Source organism: Eptatretus burgeri, chromosome 17 (genome assembly GCF_056783735.1).
Source record: "Eptatretus burgeri isolate ZD-2024b chromosome 17, Ebu_testis_v1, whole genome shotgun sequence".
Taxonomy (NCBI): domain Eukaryota; kingdom Metazoa; phylum Chordata; class Myxini; order Myxiniformes; family Myxinidae; genus Eptatretus; species Eptatretus burgeri.
In genome coordinates, this window is record NC_140977.1 from 27,237,059 (window position 1) to 27,256,523 (window position 19,465).

Below are 19,465 nucleotides of genomic sequence, written 5' to 3' on the forward strand. Positions count from 1 at the left end.
GAGCACGTACGTTTCCAAGTGTTTTCAGGTTCTTTTAGAAGCTTTGCGAGTCGTTTTTAGATAACACTCCTTATCTGACACGCAAGATATACGTTCAGCTGTCCTGATTAAGCCCAGTGCTGGGGAGTTCTATGCATGTACACTGTACATTCTGGGATGAATTACGTCATTTCAAAAGCCCTGTATTGGAGGGTGTCCCGGTTTCAGTGATGATCCTAAAAGAACCCTCAGAACAAAAACATGAGAACAACAAAACTTCACAACTTGATCCTTCACACGTGATCCTTCACCAAAATGGAGGTCAATACTTGGAGTTCCACCTTCTGAAACCGATTGATGGAGATTCCAACTGACGAGATAAACTTTTAGTCTGGGTGCTGACCAGTAAAGTGTGAATTGGCATCCATCAAACGTTGTTTTTAGCATTTCCGTGAAATTCAAGCCTTCGTTATGCCTGCTGTTGGCTTAATGGTTTGGGTGGTGGGCTTGGGATCCTAGGGTCCTTAGTTCTAATCCTGCTTGGCCATTGAATTAATACCAGGTGAGGTTGACTCAGCCTGTCATCCTTCTAAGGTGGGCAAAATGAGTACTAGACAATTGAGCCATTCGAGCATCCTGTGTAGGAGTGGCAACCCATCCAGGATTGTGCCCAATAGCCCATGAGACTACTTTGGTCGCACTGACGCTCTATACAGAGTATAGTCCTGATAGATGGAAGCCTTCATTATGGCTAATTTGAGTGATGCCACCTTTGCACCCTTGAACATTTTTGAAAACGTCCTTAATATGAAAATTAGCTGTCAGCATTAACAAAATTATGTTTTTCAGAATATCTCAAAAGTTTGCACCCAAACACCACAAATGATGCATCGTTTCAACGATATCACTAAAATCAAGAATCACTGCTCTCCTTCACTCTTTCATTACTCTTTTTCCTCACCTTTGGAATAAACTCCCACACTCTCTTCGATCGCACTGTCCCCTCCAGGTCTTCAAAACAGCTGTTCACCACCATCTCATATCTTCCCCCATCCAAAACGACGATCCTTTCCACCCCCATTAATCCACCCCAAACCCACCTCCTTAAAATTCCCTACTTTCCTTCCTGAGAGTCCCTGTCATGTCCATCTTGTTTACCCTGTGTACCCCACCCCATCCCTCTCCCTTCCACAGATCTCCTCATGTCTCTGTTCCCCACTGTTTTGTGTTTCCTTCTCCCACCCCTTTTATCTTCTACTCCCCTTGTTGTACATTCTGTGTGTTAGCTCTCGTACGAGCCTTGACATCGTATACAAAAAATAAATCAAAACCTATGTTTTCAGGGTCACCAATTTCAATGAGGCCATTTAAAAGATAGTCAGATGTACGTTGTATTTTTAATTTTGCAAATTATCTGCCACGGTGAAAGAAAAATCGTTTCATTGAATTTTCTTCTGCATGTTTATCTGAAGGTCTCGTGCAAAGAATAGTTGTCACGTCATCTCCTTTACCCAATGTGTGATCGTCTCTCTCATTAAGGAATACTGCACTAGGTATCAGATTCTTCGTCATCGGTAAATGCTGCAGCTGCCTGTGTCCATTCATTTTTGGAGATGCTATCTCCCCAACAGGCACAAAACATTGTGCACATCAATTTGGCAGCATTTCAACAACATTGCGCTGTGAAGCATGGGTTGTCTGAGGCACATCCGCATCAAATTATCTCCAACACTTCAGCTGGAACCAGGGCGACCTTTGGTTGCAACATAGTTGGTATTAAATACCTTGACGCTTCATCACGAGATCAACTGTGATTTGTTGGATCAAAAGCTTGTGATTACGATTTGGATGCTGGCCCCCATATTGCTGTCTGGATATGAGTGTGGTGAATGTTTTCTTCAAAGTCTTCAGTGGTAGGTGGTAGAACCTTTCGGTTTGGAGCAATTGTGGTGTTTGGTTTAGCCATCTTGTTCGACCAAATATTGAGGTGAACCTCAGACATGCTGTCTCACTTATTGCTTCTATATAACGTGCAGCAATAAACTCAGTAGTACTCTGCTAATACCTCCTGCATGCTCGAGTTAACATCGCCAAGTTTTTGAAGTTGCTGACTAACTTTGAGTGTCTTTATAGCAGTCATTTCTCCTATTCCCCACACGTTTGCTACTGTGCTAGCCAGGGACTGTGTGTGCCACTGGTAATTGTCAGACAATTTCTTCATGCATTTTGACAGTTGCTCCTATTGCTATAAATGCATGCCCTGCATCTGTGCCTTCCATAAGATGAGGCATGCAGGCAGCACTTGAGATTAAGTTATATGAAGTGATACAAGTGGGATGATTAAATCTGTTTCATCAGAAATGATATTGACACACTTGGTTCCATCATTGGCCACATGAGCCACTTGCTAGGTAATGATCACATCTCCCTCTTCTTGATGTTTGGGGGGGTGGGGGGTTGATTTCCAAGGGAGAAGAGGCTTGACCTGTTGTGACGAGCTTGTGGTTGTTCGGCTTTCCTTGCTGTCCCGCATCAATAAAATGTTGAATCAGTTGAACCTCGTTCTCTGTCACAGTCAAGACGAGCTTTTGGGGTCTGCAGATTCCGCTTATGGCATTAACGAGCATGTTATCCAGCTCTAGCTCATCTTGTATCACTCGATGCTGAAATAATGGCATCTGTCAAATACCAAATAAGCGTCACACCTTTCTATCTTTCCTTGAATGAAGCGAGTGAAATTGTCCATGATGCCCTCCCTGTACAATCCCTTTATTTGGCCAATGGATAACCCAGAGGATCACACTGCCGTCAGTGACGATGACGTCAGGTGAAGGAACAAATCTTGAAGAGGTTTCCATTTGAAGATGCTTCCTCAGTGTCGACTTCGTGTTTGCTATTCTCATCTCTCCTTTGTCGTCACACATGGATGGGGGCACTGGTGTGAGCTCATATTGTAATACTGTGCTCAACATAATTTTACGAGATTATTGCAGTCCCAGCACCCTTGACGAGATGAAATTCACGTCACAAACTTCCGTTTATTCAACACGCAAAATTTTTTTTTTGTCATAGCCATGGTCACAAACCTCTTTCAACAATTTTGCATCAAATCCCAATAGCTAACGTTTTTCATCAGAGTGCATCTGTGCTTTTCCGATTTCAATAGCCTTTGGTGCATTGACCTTCTCCGGCCCTATTGCTCCAGTCACAATGTTGATTATACTATCTGGATGATCTGTCGAATCAGAGGATCGATACAGGACTGGAGCTGTTCCCTCATCTTCGCTGTCTTCTGCGTCGGATGTAATGCGAGATGGTCTCTCCTCCTCGTGGGTAGTTACCCGGCACGCACAAAGCGAAAAGCTGGGTTAAGCAATTGGTTCATGTCCATCCATCCATCCATCTATCTATCTTTTCAGTTCATGATCGAGGAACAACTTATTTAAATTGAATGTGATATTTTAAACATGAATAGGAAGACAAGTTTGCTGTTTAACAGTACTTTGTCTCTGAATTCGTACCGATCGCATATGCTTCAAGAAGAGTGAGATAATTTTGTCTGGCAGTCAAACAAAATTTTAAAATCATTCCAAACAGGAAACTTACTGTGTTTAAGGATATTATGAAGGATACAAACAACAGGCATAGAGAACTCATGTAACATGTTTGATAGGGTGGTGTAATAGACACTGGGGGAAACGCTGGTAAAGCTCAGAATTAATTAATTAATACTCCTCTAAACCTCTTTAAACCTTTGTTTAAATTGAATTATGTACTTGAACACTGTGGAACACAAATCATCCTCATAATACTTCCAAGAACCTCCACTTTTGCAGGACTTGGACAAGTTATATTGGGTGGTGTATGTAATAGGAGCTGTCAAGTACAGCCCCTGGGAAGTGGGCGTGGCATGTGAGAGGGTGCAGTATCGGGGTGATAAAGAGGACACCAATATTTATATGTATGATGCCAAATGACGCTGTGTTCTTTGGTGATCAATAAAGCCTCCCTCTCTGTGATGATGTGAAGAGGGCGATGTGATCATTACGCAGCAACTGCAACTCAATGTCATCTTATTACAATGCATAAGAGTGGTGTACAAGACTGCTTCAGTAGCGATAAACTTCTGAAATTTTTTTTGACAATCTTTAAAATCATTATTTTATTAAAATTTAAGTGAATATACTTGAACACTGCATGGGGTATTATGTTCTATGAACTCGAGTTACCTCTGACACCGAAGGTGGAAGGAGGTAATGTTTTGACCCCCCTCCCTGTTTGTTACTTACGAAATCTTTAGATTTCGTAAGTATATTGATGACTTCCATCCTCTGTTTGTGTGTTTGTGTGTTTGTTTGTAGGCACGATAACTCGAGAACAGAAGAAGCTACCAATGTCAAATTACACCACGTGATTCAGGAGGGTGATGGCTCGCGAAGATTAGATTTTGGTCCAAATCGGTCAAAGGTCAAAGTCACAGTGAGGTCAAACATAATTCCGTAAATTCACGTGGAGAAATGGAGTATTTTTGCTTCGCTCGACGTTACGAGTTCGTTTTAACTTCGATTTTAATTTTGTCTTCGGTTTTTGCGATCGCTTAGGATGCTTAAAACTCGGTTGTCGAAACTCTGGTAAAAATCGGATGTTTTGGGACGTTTTAAGATTGTATAAAAAATATTTCACTCGCCGCGTCACAGCTCATCATGTGGTGCAGCGCGCTCGAGCAGAGGCATCGTTGATCACGTAAAGGTTTTCCGTGTGCGCGCTGACGGTGTTTTCGATAAAGATGGTGTTTAAAAGTCATTTTTTTATCCCAATAAAGGTTATCGTCGCACGCCTGACTCGCTAAGCCGTCGGATTATGTAAAGATTGTTGGTGGATGGCCAAATATTACGGCTTCGTGACTTTGATAAAATAATATTAAATATTTGCGTGGAGAAATGGAGTATTTTTGCTTCGCTCGACATTACGAGTTCGTTTTAACTTCGATTTTAATTTTGTCTTCGGTTTTTGTGATCGCTTAGGACGGTTAAAACTCGGTTGTCAAAATTCTGGTAAAAATCGGATGTTTTGGAGACGTTTTAAGATTGTATAAAAATATTTCACTCGCCGCGTCACGGGTCGTCACGTGGTGCATCGCGCTCGAGCAGAGGCGGCGTTGAGTCACGTTATGGTTTTCCGTGTGCGCGCTGACGGTGTTGTCGATAAAGATGGTGTTTAAAAGTCATTTTTATCCCAATAAAGGTTATCGTCGCATGCCTGACTCGCTAAGCCGTCGGATTATGTAAAGATTATTGGTGGATGGCTGAATATTATGGTTTTCTGACTTTGATAAAATAATATGAAATAATTGCGTGGAGAAATGGAGATTTTTGCTTCGGTCGACGTTACGATTTTTGATGGTTTGGTACAGAATCATCGTAGAAACTTCTGGTTTGCGTCGCTCCCTTCTCGAGAGAGCTTTTATTAGACAAGGTCATAGGTCAAGTTGACTATTTTGTAAGTACCAGTCTATGACTGCTTGTTTGTTTGTTTGTAGGCACGATAACTCGAGAACGGAAGAAGCTACCAATGTCAAATTACACCACATGATTCAGGACGGTGATGGCTAGCGCTGATTAGATTTTGGTCAAAATCGGTCAAAGGTCAAGGTCACAGTGAGGTCAAACATCCAAAACATGATAATTCGAGAAAAGTTACCACAGGTATTGTTGACGGAGCATGAGTTTGGAAGATCGAGGTAAGTTCGGCGGAATTTGTGTCAATTTGTCAAGTTATGGCTGTTTTAAAAATTTCAGTGTTAGCGCCCATGGCACAGAACGCCTTGCCTAGTTGTAGGCCGCATTGTGTTTTCGATAAAGATGGTGTTTAAAAGTCATTTTTCATCCCAATAAAGCTTATCGTCGCATGCCTGACTCGCTAAGGCATCGGATGGTGTAAAGGTTGTTTGTGGATGGCCGACTATTACGGTTTTATGATTTTGATAAAATAATATTAAATAATTCCGTAAATTGCTGTGGAGAAATGGAGTATTTTTGCTTCGGTCGATGTTACGAGTTCGTTTTAACTTCGATTTTAATTCTGTCTTCGGTTTTTGCGATCGCTTAGGACGCTTAACACTCGGTTGTCAAAATTCTGGTAAAAATCGGATGTTTTGGAGACGTTTTAAGGTTGTATAAAAATATTTCACCCGCCGCGTCACTGCTCGTCACGTGGCGCAGCGCGTTCGAGCAGACGCGTCAAGTCACGTAAAGGTTTTGCATGTGCGCGCTGACGTCATCGCGCTCGCCCCGGCATCCTTTCGAGTTGGGGGGTCCGTCGAGTGTGACCTTTACGTTACGTTAATCCGTGGTAACTCGAGAACGGAAAAAGCTACCAATGTCAAATTACACCACGTAATTCAGGAGGGTGATGGCAAGCGCTGATTAGATTTTGGTCAAAATCGGTCAAAGGTCAAGGTCACAGTGAGGTCAAACATTCGATTTTTGATGGTTTGGTACAGAATCATCGTAGAAACTTCTGGTTTGCGTCGCTACCTTCTCCAGAGACAGCTTTTATTAGACAAGGTCAGAGGTCAAGTTGACGATTTCGTAAGTACCAGTCTATGACTGCTTGTTTGTTTGTTTGTGTGCAGGATATCTCAAAAAGTTGTGTATTGATTCGGATGAAATTTTCTGGACAGGTTGGGTGTGTGACAAGGATGAACTCATTCGATTTTGGTGAAGATCAGCATCCGGATCTGGATTTGATAATTTTTCAGTGATTCTTCACGATTGAGATCGGGCGAACAAAGATACATAGCACGATATCTCAAAAAGTTGTTGACGGATTCAGATGAAACTTGGTGGATTTGTTGGATGTGTGACAAGGAAGAATTTGTTCGATTTTGGTGAAGATCTGAATCTGGATCTCGATACGAGGATTATTTGATTTTAAAAGTGATGCTTCGCCATTGAGAGATCGGGCCAAAACGATATCATCCTGTATAGCATGATATTTCAAAAATGTATTGGGCCTGAGATGTTCTTGTGGATCAGGCATTACGTGATGGAGGTATGCGCTCTACCCAATGCCCTTCTAGTTGCTTCTGTTACTGTGTACCCCTCTGACATATCTGCAAGATCCAAGACAATCTGACTACATATGTATGTACAGTATATGCATACTCCTTGCCCATTTTTTCAATCTTGATGGTTTCAATGCTATTAATCAAAGGTGACAGCTAACTCGTATAACACGGAATTAAATATGCATCAAATATTTATTTAAATGGCTTCATTTCAATGAGCGACCTTCAATACATCGGTTTAGATCCCACATTTATGGTGTTTGGATGTTTCCTTGCCAATACTGTATATGAAAAATAATCACATTTTTGTTACTGGTGACAACTAATGTGTAATAATGGACTGTTAGAAAATTGCTCAAGGGTGCTAAGGTGGCATCACTCGGCTTAGTTATGTCGAGGCTGTGAGGATATCAAAAATGCAACAAAAAAAAAACGTTTAATGGATGTCAACGTACGCTTCGTCCTGAAAATGGCATTTGAAATCCAGAATATTTACACATTTTCTCATGTTAGTTAAGATAACTGCTTTCAGAGATCATATTCTCTTAGTATAGCTTTTGATTATATTCCCCTTTTGATATCCCACTCTAGGAAATGCCAAGCAAGGAAAGAAGCTTTATAAATGTTCTGTCTGCAGCAAGTCTTTCATGTCTTCCGCATCAGTGAGAAGACATGAAGTAATACACACGGGAAAGAGACCCTTCGTGTGTTGCGTTTGCAACAAGGCGTTTTCTCGTTCATCAGATTTACATCAACATCGACGAATACACTCGGGAGTGAAACCATACAAGTGTTCGGTGTGTCTTAAAGCCTTTGGTCGTTCATCCAATATGTATCAGCATCAAAGAATGCACACAAGGGAGAAGCACAGGTGTTCTGTGTGTCATAAGGATTTTGCTCGAAGAGCAACGCTCACAAAGCATCAGGAAAAACACTGAAAGCACTTTGCTTGCAACGCACCAGAAGACGCTATTTTGATTCGCTTTGTGGACTCTCAATAACCAGGCGATGTACAAGTTATTCCTTGCAAACTCCACCATGACTCTGTAAGTGCTTTGTTCAGCCACCAAGTACATTTCATATTTAACAACGTATAATCGAGGCGACGTACAGTGGGGCCAAATTGTATTTTGTGGCTGTCCGAAGTTTGAGATGATCCTTAAAGATCCTTTTGAGCAATATATGATACCGAAAACACCAGAAACGGTTCTTCTAACAAAACTTTAACATATCACAATTTAATTAATGCATAAAAGATGGATACGTTAGGCCTGGAGAAGTGGTTGTGGGGCTCATTTCACTTTTCTTACTGATTTTATGAGATTACAGCCAATGTGAGAAGTAATGAGAATGAGTAGGATCTCAACCTCACAATGAGAGAGATGTTTTCAATAAAGCAATATATATATATATATATATATATATATATATATATATATATATATATATATATATATATATATATATATATATATATATACATACATAATAGTTGTAAAATTGTCACCTGCATCAACAACACCATAACTTTCAATATCCAGCTGAACAGAAGAGGCATCAAAGACCATTGCTGTAGTGTAAAGGAGACTTGTATCATCCACTCAGAGATGCATGGTCGGTGTATATGTGGAAAAGAACGTTTTTTTAACGTTTTGAAACGAACAACAGTAATCAAAAGAAAATCAAAATTGAAGACATTGTTATTTAATAAGATCACTTCAAAAGACATGTTACGGATTAGTAAGAATCCTATATAATGGGAAATGCTCAGGTGTTCTGTGTAAAAGGAAACTTGAATGAAATAAGTGTTGGCGGTATTGAGTTAAAGGATACGTGTGCAGACAGCTGAATGCGTCAGAGTGCACTCGGCACTGTGATGGATTGTCAACAGAGCTTTGAGGATCACTTTTGTTGAGGCTACAATGTTCGACTAACATGACAGCTACACTCCTACTTGAGAGTGAAATATTTGTAATGGAACATGGTGATCTGAGCTAGTGGTCAAGCTTTTGGTCAGTCTTGAAATTCAGACTGTCTGTCGCCTGGTTTTGGGGTTGACCTTGTCATTACAATGTAAGGTGAGCGTTCAAGAACAGGAGGACTTGGGATGTGAACCAGCAATCCAGCTCCAGCAGAGTGTGGGGCCCTTGGAGCGGCAGAGTGTGGTCAAGTTCAAAGCGAGTTTGCTAAAGCGAGCTGTGCACGGCGGGGGTGGGCTGTGATGGCCTTCGTGAGCCTTGTACCATAGGGCGCACGTTGACCACAAACCCGAGTGTAACCCATTGAGCCTTCACGTGTTTGGGTTCTTCCTGCCGGCTGACTGGTTGAGTTCACGAGGAACCAATGCAACACTGTGGGTGTCAATCATGCTGACATTCCACGCCGACAATTTCTCTGGGAATTTCACCAAGGTCACCCCACCCCACTCCTCATGGCACGGCATGACTGGGCGCAGGGTGATCCCTTACTGCAAGGAAATTCACCCGCAGGGCTCACTCACCACACACACGTCTGGCCCATCACAAACTGCACATCGTGAGCATCTGTTCACTGTCGGGAGCCGACTTTCTTGCTTCGAAAGTTCAAGACATCGACTTTGACTCATGGCACGTATCCAATCGAAGTGTTGCATTAAAAACACATGAGTGCAAAGTTGCCTCCCTAAGAGTTGGGGGGGAATTCAAACTGCATTGAAACGTGTGTGTGTAACTTTGGGGGGAGTTTTAAAAGCATTGAACATGACCTGTATTCCAGTGGAGAATTTTACAATTATTGAGGGCTGGTGGTAAATCATTGTGATGGATTCTTATTGAATGATATTAGCGCTTGAACTGTTAACAGTGGAGATGAATAAATTGCATTTTTAAATATCCTTCTGTTTTATGTCATGCGCTGGTGTCACCTGGTGAACAGACAAAAAAGTTTATAGTGATCATTTTAATTGTCTGACACGCTCCCCTCCGGGTACTTGCGGGCACTCGCCCTGAGTCATGGAGGCCGTGCGTAGCACATATTAGAGGAAATAACAGAGCAAGTCAGCAGCAAGTAATGAGAAATCCCAGTGAAAGAACTGCAAAACAATGAAATTAAACAAGAAAAATTGGTTTAAAAAAAAAATTATATTATAGTGGACTGTGGAGTATGGAATTTGCTCGATGAAAGAGAAGGCCAGCAGGATGAGCTAACTGGGGGAATAAGTACAGGAGAGAAAGTCGGGGCACCGGTCAGATACACCTCGGGTTAAATTGAGGCTGCGTGGCATCATACGTGCGAGCAGTGTGGGAGACTGCTGCTTTAGTCGAGGATCGTGCCACATGACACTATGACTGCTGTAAAAACAGTCACACAGCCGCGTAGATCATGGATGCATGTGCAGGCTGGCTCAAGGAGGAGTCGTATATATGTGCGCAGATACCGACAGGGCTCGATGAGTGGAACTCCATTGCATCAACGGTGACTGCTTGTCACCCGCCTTCACACCTCTCTGGAATGCTTCGGACTGTTGCAGCCAACCGTCCTGTCCTCTTTCTTCCAGACTTGGGTTCAGGTGCAATCTGTACCTGCACCTCAGTGCTATTAAGAAATATACACCACATTTGCCTTTTAATCCGTTCCAAAGTATTTGCTTTTGACAATGTCGTTGGTCAGTTTAAATCATTCATTGATCATTAGTGATGCAGCAGTTATTGTCAAAGTAATTTCAGATTAATGGAGTAGTTTGTCCTGTTAGGACAAGGCAGTCTGACTGCAACCCTGATGCTTGAATGTTTGTAAAGTGCAACAGTGGTTTGCTGTGAACTCTGACATATAATAGGCATTGAAACGATGTTTAAATGACTTGTGCAAGTATTCCATTGTTTTTGCTGTTCAGTACATTTCTGTTCTTCAATAAACATTTTAAAAAGATTTATTAAAACTATTAGCGTGGATTGGCTCACTACGTTCGCCTCTCCACACGTCGTTGCAGACATTTATGTCACAGATTTGCTGTGTTGGGATAATTTACATCAATCATAACAAACATTTATTTTCTCCAAATTTATTTGTAATATTGGTGTTATTATATTTGTTTGAATTTTATTTGTGATGTAAGAAGGTTCAAATAGTCAAGGGTCTCAGGTTCTAACCTGTCTCATCTGTCTGAAGGGTGTAAGGGTTCTTAATGGTGTTAAAGTCAAAGGGGTCTCAAGGGCCTTATGGGTCTTTTTGAGTCTTCTGGATCTTCAGGGACATTTGGGTCTTCGGTAACTTTTGGGTCTTCAGGGTCCTTGGGGACTTCTGGGTACTTGGTGTCTTTTGGGTCTTGGGGACTTCTGGGTCTTTAGGGGACTTGGTGAATTAATGTTCAAACAGGACACGATTAATAGGCATATAGTCTTCACGGCTTTCCGGACTGACTCACGGCTTCATGGTTTTAACCGCCTCACAACGCACCGCCTCGCCTTGCTTTTCGTTTTTAGCTCGCCTGTTCGAAGAACAGAGAGCTCTAGCGATACCCCCGGCGTGAGCGTCAGCGTCAGCATGAGCGTGAAAATGTTAAAGTTTTTGGTGCAAGTTATTTAGAAGCTTGCCATTCATTTAATATGTGTACTAGGATGCTGATATTTGGCATGGAGGTTCCTTTGGGGTATATTATTGATGTAGTGAAGTTGAAATTAAAAAATAATTTCAAATTTTTAAAATTTTTGACCTGTTTTGAACTTAACTTTTTTGTAGCACATCAACGTTAAAGTTTTTGTCCTTTGTAATGTTTTTATCGACCACACTATTTTTTACTGATTACAATATACAAATACATATATTGCTTTAAAATTATTTGGATCAGACTTTACTACAATGCTTTATAAAAATATTATTAGACTAGTCTTTTAAAAACGATAAATGTATAAACAGGCGAGCATTGGGTGGCTTTGACACCAACTCTCTGGTTACATGTATCGATGAGTTGTGTTATCTATAAGTGTACGAGGCGTGTGCCATGCTGGTTGTTATCTCCATTTGTGAGTTTGAGGAGATGGAACAAAGTCCTCCCAGGACTCAAAGTATCCACCTTCACTTCGGTGAGGGATCACAGTTCATGAACCGAGCTGTTCAACTTTGTTGTTCTCAGAGTTTTGGTCTGAAGGCACTTTTCAGGATCATCACCGAACAACCACTGGACTGCCTTGAATTGTAGTGTGTGTGTGTGTGTGTGTGTGTGTGTGTGTGTGTGTGTGTGTGTGTGTGTGTGTGTGTGTGTGTGTGTGTGTGTGTGTGTGTGTGTTGAGGTGAGATGGTTTATGTGGGAGGTAGGATTGAGGTTACGTACTTGAGCTTGGGGGGGCACAATCTTTCCTCTCTGAAAGTACGTAATAAATATATTTAACTCGAAAGGAAATCCTTTCGTTTGTCTGTACTAGTTGGTCCGATGGACCTCATTTTCATTGGTCTTGACAGCCTCGTTGCATAACCACGCTCCCTGGGGGTTAAAAGGGTTAAATACATGGTTATACGATGTGAGGATTGGAGTCCGAGTTAAAGTCATGCTCCTTGGGTAATTTTACCTCGCTTCCCAGGCCACTCGTTTTGTATCAACTGCTTTGCAAACCGCTCACCCAGCCGCTTGAAAAGAGGAGCAAGCAATTAAGAGAGATGCTCAGTTATGTGAGCAAAGATGGCCGCCGTAGTCATCATCATCATTGATATTGATGTTTGTAGGGCCTTCATCCCCATGATGATCATTTTTCATGGATGGGTTTCAAACAGTACATTAATGCAGTGTTGTGCCTATTGTAAAATGTAGGTGCAGACCAAGATTTGTAGCAGAATCCAAGTGTTCTGTATGCAGATGTGTGACTGGACATGTGTACCCAGGAGGACTGAATAAAGAAAGGGTCACTTCCACTCGAGCTATACTTGTGGAGTCGTCAGTGGGGTTGCATGGTGTCAGAAAATTGAACCAAACGCCACAATGAAAGTCCTGAAGACTCCGGGAACAATTAATTTTAGGCATCGAATGCTGCTGATGCGTGGGCCAAGTGGGCTGCATGATTCTCAAACTACTTCAAAGCTGCCAAGCTCAAGAAGGAAGACGCCGATGAGCAAGCAGCCATTTTGCTAGAATTGACAGGGCCGGACTCCCTGGCCATTCACAAGACATTCACCTTTGCCGAGTGCGAAGATGTGAATGATTATGAGCTTGTGCTCTGGAAATTCGTGGACTACTGCAGGCCAAGGAAAAAAACAGTTGATGAGAGGGATCGCTTTTTTTTGGAATGTGACCAAGAGGAGGCTGAGACAATCGACCAATGGCTCATTGAACTCAGAACGCAAACAGCTATGTGCGAGTTCAGACCTCAACAAGAACTCATGATTTGAGACGAGGTTGTGTTTGGCGTGCGAGATGAGAGATCGAAAGAAAGACTTCTTAATCCAAACACCGCAATGGAAGTCCTGAAGACTCCCGGAGATCACACTGCAGAAAGTTTTGGACATATACCATGCCGCCGAATCTAGCATGCAGCAGCTCAAAGGCATCAAGGGTGCCAAGCAAGTCAATGCAGTGGATAAAGCTTGGTGACAACAACCCACCACCTTTCCCAAGCAAGTCAAGGCCAAGCCTGTTGCCAAAGCCATGGCACCAGCTGCAAATGGTGAAGGGCAACAGGAAAGCTCTACTCGGCCTGTGTGTGAGTACTGTGGCAAGAAGCACAGTCCAGGGCCATGAAGGTGGCCAGCATTTGGTAAAACATGTGCCAAGTGTGGAGGTGAGAATCACTGGGCTGCAGTATGTAAGGGTGGAGGCACAAGATAGGTACGTTTTCTGGATGCAGATGCCGAGCAAGGTACTGAAATTTCTGATCATAGATTCAGTGCTCATTGGTAACCTAGACAATGACACCACCCAGCCTGCTGACAGATGGCAAGAACAGTTCACAGTAGGCCAGAGAACGGTGAACATCAAGCTCGACACGGGTGCCCAGGCAAACGTAATTTGCTTGCTACCTTGATGTCAGCAATGCCTGAGGACAGGATAACACTCACCAATATCATTCTCACTGCTTTTAGTGAAGGCAAGCTCCAACCATTGGGCACAACAGTGGTTCCCTGTGAGCGTAAAGGGCAAGAGTGGAGAATCAAATTCTACATAACTGAGAATACCATCACGACTGGAAGACAACGGCACCACTCTGCTCAGCTTAAATAGATCACACACTGTAAAATAGGGACCTTAAATATGTCAGGCCCTGTAAAAGTGACCAGCTGAAATAGGTCATGCCCTGTAAATAGTGATCTTCAGCTTAAATAAGTCACACTGTAAAATAGTGACTTTAAATAGGTGATGCCCTGTAAAATGGTGACCTCTGGCCTTACATTTGTCACTCCCTATGAAGTAGTGGCCTCTGGCCGTCGGTCAGGTCAGGTATGGGAGCATGCACCAGAGCAGCGCGTCACTGTCCACTTTCTGCCAGTACTCCAGGGGCCTCCGTCTGGCTAACCCCAGGCAGATGCCTGGCCCATCCCCATCTCCTTGAGCTGCTGATCAACCTGCTGCAACCACAAGGCATCATGGTCGGCCCATTGGCCTCCTCAACTCACGAGGCTCCCTCACTGAGAGAATCTGGTGAGCAGGATCAGCGTCAGGAAAACAAGCCACATGTCCATACAGCCGCAGCTGATGCTCATGGACTATGCAGGAAACAAATCTCATTTGAGCCTCTCTCAGCAATCGCTCGTTGGACACAAAGGCCGACCAGCGATAGCCAAGGATTCTCCGAAGAGACCTGGTACCAAAGAAATTAAGACTTCTCAGATCCCTGGTCAGAGTCCAAGTCTCACATCCATAGAGCAAGACTGGAAGCACCAAGGACCTGAAAACTTGGAGTTTCGTCCTCCCGCAAAGGTACCGACAGCACCATACCCCATGATCCAATGAATCCATGACTCCCCATGACCAACCCAGACGTCCATTGACCTCTGGCTCACAGCCAGTAGAGCCATGAATATCACTGCCAAGGTAAGTGAATCTCTCCACGACCTCAACATCCTCACTACAAACAGGTACAGACAAGATAGCAGCATCCAAGATGTCATTAAAAGGCTGGATCTTAGTTTTGACCCAAGAAACCCGTAATCTCGGTGGCTATGACTCCTCAATCAGCACCCCGAGCGCCCCCAAAATAATGATGATGTGTCTGCATATTTGTGTCATTGCTGAGGGAGCGGCTGTGCCGCCGATGCAGTTCCCCCTGTAAGTTAAAGCAGGACTTTTGCCTTTGTTCAGGGTGTCAGCGATAACTTGCCTCGTCTTGAGAGACACCGTGGGATCTTCGACACCCATAAACTCATTCCAGCAGACAGGTCGCCCAGTTTAACGTGCACCCAAGGACCGACACACACATTGCAGTGACAACCTGCATCTGAAAAACTGGGATAACAGTGCAAAGCTTCAAATCCATTCTGGACAGCTCAGGGGAAGTACGCATATCTCTCACTCTCTTCTTCACTCCCTCTCCCTGAATAGGGGTGGATCCAGGATTTGAGGTTGGGGGGGGGGAGAGGTGTAAAAATTTATGTTCCATTGAAAAATAAAATTTTGATGAGCAGAGCAAGGTTATTTAATTGTTTATCATTTCAGAATCTTTACGATTCATGTACAGATGTTGATTTGTTTTGATTAAAAAGACAAACGATCATACGATGGGGATAAGAACTCGTGATCTCTTGTGTACTTAGCAACGGATAAATTACGTGACAACACACAGTGTGCTCTCTTTCTTTAATGGATAGTTCACAATCATGATGCATAATAAAAGGACCAAACCAACAAAATATAATTTTACCAATAACACGACTATACTCTTAATCATCGTTACAAAGTTCCAACACACTGAAAAGGCTCTAGCAGTTGGTGGAGTTCAAAAATCAAATTGTAATAATTTAACGATTTCTTACCTTTTTTCTGCATGCACATCATCCATTTATCCATCGGGACCATACTCTGTGCAGAGCGTTGGTGCTGCCTAAGCAGTCTCCTTGGCTATTGGACACAATCCTGGACGGGTCACCACTCCGACACAGGATACCAGCAAGCTGGCACTCATTTTGCTGACCTGAGAAGGATGACAGGCAAAGTCAACCCCACCTGGTATTAATTCAACAGCGGAGTGGGATTTGATCTCAGGATCTTAGGATCCCAAGCCCACCACCCTAACCATTAAGCCAACACCAGGCACATTCCCATCATGGTTCTTTAATTCTGTCTTTTTTGGAGAGAAACAAAAAAACATGTGAATACTCCTTTGAATTTTTGCCCTTTTTGAAGAATTACATCATTCTACTTATGTTGGTGTTTGTTATTGTTGTAAACATGACAATAACAGAAACTACACCGAAAATACCAAATTGATGTCTATCTTTTTCAACAATGTTTAGTGTCTGACAGACCCTGGTTTTGGCAAAATGAATTAGTGCACTTCAAAAATTGAAACAATTAAACAATTAAAGCATTTTCTTCAATGTAATCGTTGCAAATTTTACGTTTAATATTTTTGAAACATGATGCAATATTAGGTAGGTTTACCGACATTATTATATTGTGACGTCCACGGGACTTGAATAGTCCCGCCAACGTAGAATGAGCCAAAACGATGGAGGCGGTTTATTTATTTATAACCCAAAGATGGCGGTTCTAATCGCTCTACCGCAAACGGGACGAGGAAGGTGGCACGAGTCACTTTTCACTGAGTTGATGATGTTTATTTGTTTTTATTATTAACCAGAAATAACAAGACTCGGCAAGAAGAGGGATCCAGGACGATTCGACGGGATGGTGTGGGATCGGGCGTGGGGAAAAACACAGACAATTCCAATGAATATAGAGATCTCAAACCCTCTAAGGCGCCAAGCGCACGCACACACACACACACACACACACGCGCGCACACACACACACACACACACACACACACACACACACACACACACACACACACAAAACGTAGCTATTTCTGGCGGCCAGGCTGGACCGTGGTGTGGACGCAACTGTCCCCAGATCGGCGTCGGACGAGCCGGCCTTGCTCTCTTCAGGGGGGCAGGAGAAACCGTGGTGCTGTCGACCTCCTGGTCTTGGCCCAAGTCCGCTCACTGCCGCCAGGGAACCAGCTCTGGCGCCAAGTTGCGAGCAGGAGAGGGAGGCAGGTCCGCCCGCCGTTCGACCCCATACTCCGAGTTAGCAGAACCCCAGAGCCAACCAAGGTGAGGCACGAGGCTCAGCAAGGCTCCAAGACACGATGAAGAACACAATCGAACCAGCACAACAAGAAGGATGCTCTCCGCGCAACAGCTTCCACACCAAAAAAACACGATCGTTTTTGTCCCGATCTTCCTCTCCCTTTTCGACGCCGAACAGAACCTTTTTATCCTCCTGTCCTCGTCACTTCCAATCGAGCCATTTATTGGCCCACCGCCGTCGCCTTCTGCCAATCGTGATCACGGGGCGGAGCCATCCGCTGCACTGTCCTGTGACGTCACGGCCAGTCTCCAGAGAATACCAAAAGGGGTTTACGCAGACACACTTACCCTATCCCGTGTCCCTATCTAATTACGTGACAATTATCATTTCCCCCCTTGAAGAAATGAACCTTTACTAGACAACTTATCACCACTGAATTGCTACTTATTACATCGAGATCCTGGTAAACTCGAACAGCATGGCATACCAAATTAAACATCCTAATTACCCTTTGAATGCATACCCCCCCCTCAAACGTAACAATATATTTCGTCTTTACAGTGGAAGTTGTGAGAAAAATTCACTGCACGAGACAGTTTCCTTTCCCACATTCCGAGACTGCATCTTCGGTTATATACACGTCATTACATCTGAAAAAAATAGGACCGCGTGTCCTGAATCTCACCGGGATCAGGAACAAGTCACTCAAACCCACCACAGATCCCCTTAGCCTTCTTTTTTTTATGCCGTGAACAAACTTTAGTACATCACGGTTGATGAAAGTTGTGGTCAAGTTTCATTTAAATTGTGTGTGTAGTTTCGGAGAAGAGAGCAAATACCTATTCGGGGGGGGGGGTCCAACCCCCCCCATAGACTCCTTTAATGATGCAGATTTTAATGCGGTCAATACACTTTCGTTTGGCATCAGATATGAAGCTTGTGGCCAAGTTTCATTAAAATCATGTGTTTCGTTTCAGCGACAATGACTGAAGTGTTTACAGACTGACTGACTGACTCACCTATGGATTACTGCTCAATCACATAAGCTCACCAGATTAAAGTCCAGGTGAACTAAAAATGATTTATTTTGATGGTGGGGGAGGGCGAGTGCTGGGCGCACCTCACGGGCGGATCCAAGATTCCACCTAAAATCCTAGATCCGCCAATGCACCCCCCACCCTTTATCCACCCCTGTGCCCCCACCCCCTGGATTCGCACCTGTGGGCACCCCCCTCCAACCTAAAAACGTGGATCCGCCCCTGTACCCCACAACAAAAATCTTGGATCTGTCCCTGCGCCCCCCCCTCTGGATGCGCCCCTGCTGGAGGTTGCCTATTTCCAACCACGCCGATACATACATGATACATAATCAAAACTAGAAGGGCACTCGATAGAGCGCATACCACCTGATCCACAAGAACATATCGGACACAATACATTTTTGAAATATCATGCTTTTCAGTACTATATCGTTTTTGGCTCAATCTCTCAATGGTGAAGAATCAGTTTAGGAATTAAATAATCCTCGTATCCAGATCAGGAGTCAGATCTTCACCAAAGTCGAATCAATTTGTCGTGGTCACACACCCAATCTGTACACCAAGTGTAACCCGAATCCGTTCCACAACTTTTTGAGATGTATAATTTTAGTGCTCTCTCTCAATGGTGAAGACTCAGTTTAAAAATTCTAGGAGTCGGATCTGGATCCAGATCTTCACCAAAATCGAATCAGTTCGTCCTTGTCAAACACCAAACCTGACCACCAAATTTCATCTGGATGCGTCCACAACTTTTTGAGATATCCTGCAAACAAACAAATGAAATTGCTCGTTGAGCAAGGAATTGCTGGAATAACTTTGTCATATCTTGATGATCTCTTGATGTCATATCTTGATGTCTTATCTTCATGTCATATCTTGATGATGATGAAAAAACAAAAACCTGGAAATCAATTTGGTTCTTATAAGTCGATAGTGCAACTGTTTAATGAGTTATAGCACTTAGTTTGGTCATGACCATAACTTGGAAGTCAATCGGACTTGAAATGGGGTCATTCCGTGTTAAATCGACAAATTTTCAGAAAATTTCCAGGTCGACCATCTCAGATTTTCATGATTTTTTTTGTGTGGGTTGGACAAATATTGAACAGAAAAAAAATGTCAATATTAGTTCTGTATTCCAAGAAGTTTTTGAGATATGACTCC

The 19,465-nt window shown here is 43.1% G+C and overlaps 2 protein-coding genes across 3 annotated transcripts in view; one reads left to right on the forward strand and one right to left on the reverse strand.

Annotated features, from left to right (window-relative positions):
• LOC147009608 (uncharacterized) overlaps positions 1 to 19,465 on the reverse strand; it is a 104,479-nt gene that overhangs the window by 53,618 nt on the left and 31,396 nt on the right. The window contains exon 2 of the mRNA XM_085862444.1: positions 15,983 to 16,140. Coding sequence (XP_085718570.1) covers positions 15,983 to 16,025 — 43 coding nt within the window. The 5' untranslated portion in view covers positions 16,026 to 16,140. The remainder of the gene's footprint in view (positions 1 to 15,982; positions 16,141 to 19,465) is intronic.
• Positions 1 to 19,465, forward strand: part of LOC147009609 (uncharacterized) — a 70,523-nt gene that overhangs the window by 18,308 nt on the left and 32,750 nt on the right. The window contains exon 7 of one of the 2 annotated variants that reach the window (XM_085862452.1): positions 7,640 to 10,912. The exons of the other annotated variant lie outside the window; for it this stretch is intronic. Coding sequence (XP_085718578.1) covers positions 7,640 to 7,986 — 347 coding nt within the window. The 3' untranslated portion in view covers positions 7,987 to 10,912. Of the gene's footprint in view, positions 1 to 7,639; positions 10,913 to 19,465 lie in introns of those variants that run through there. 2 annotated transcript variants of the gene reach the window in all.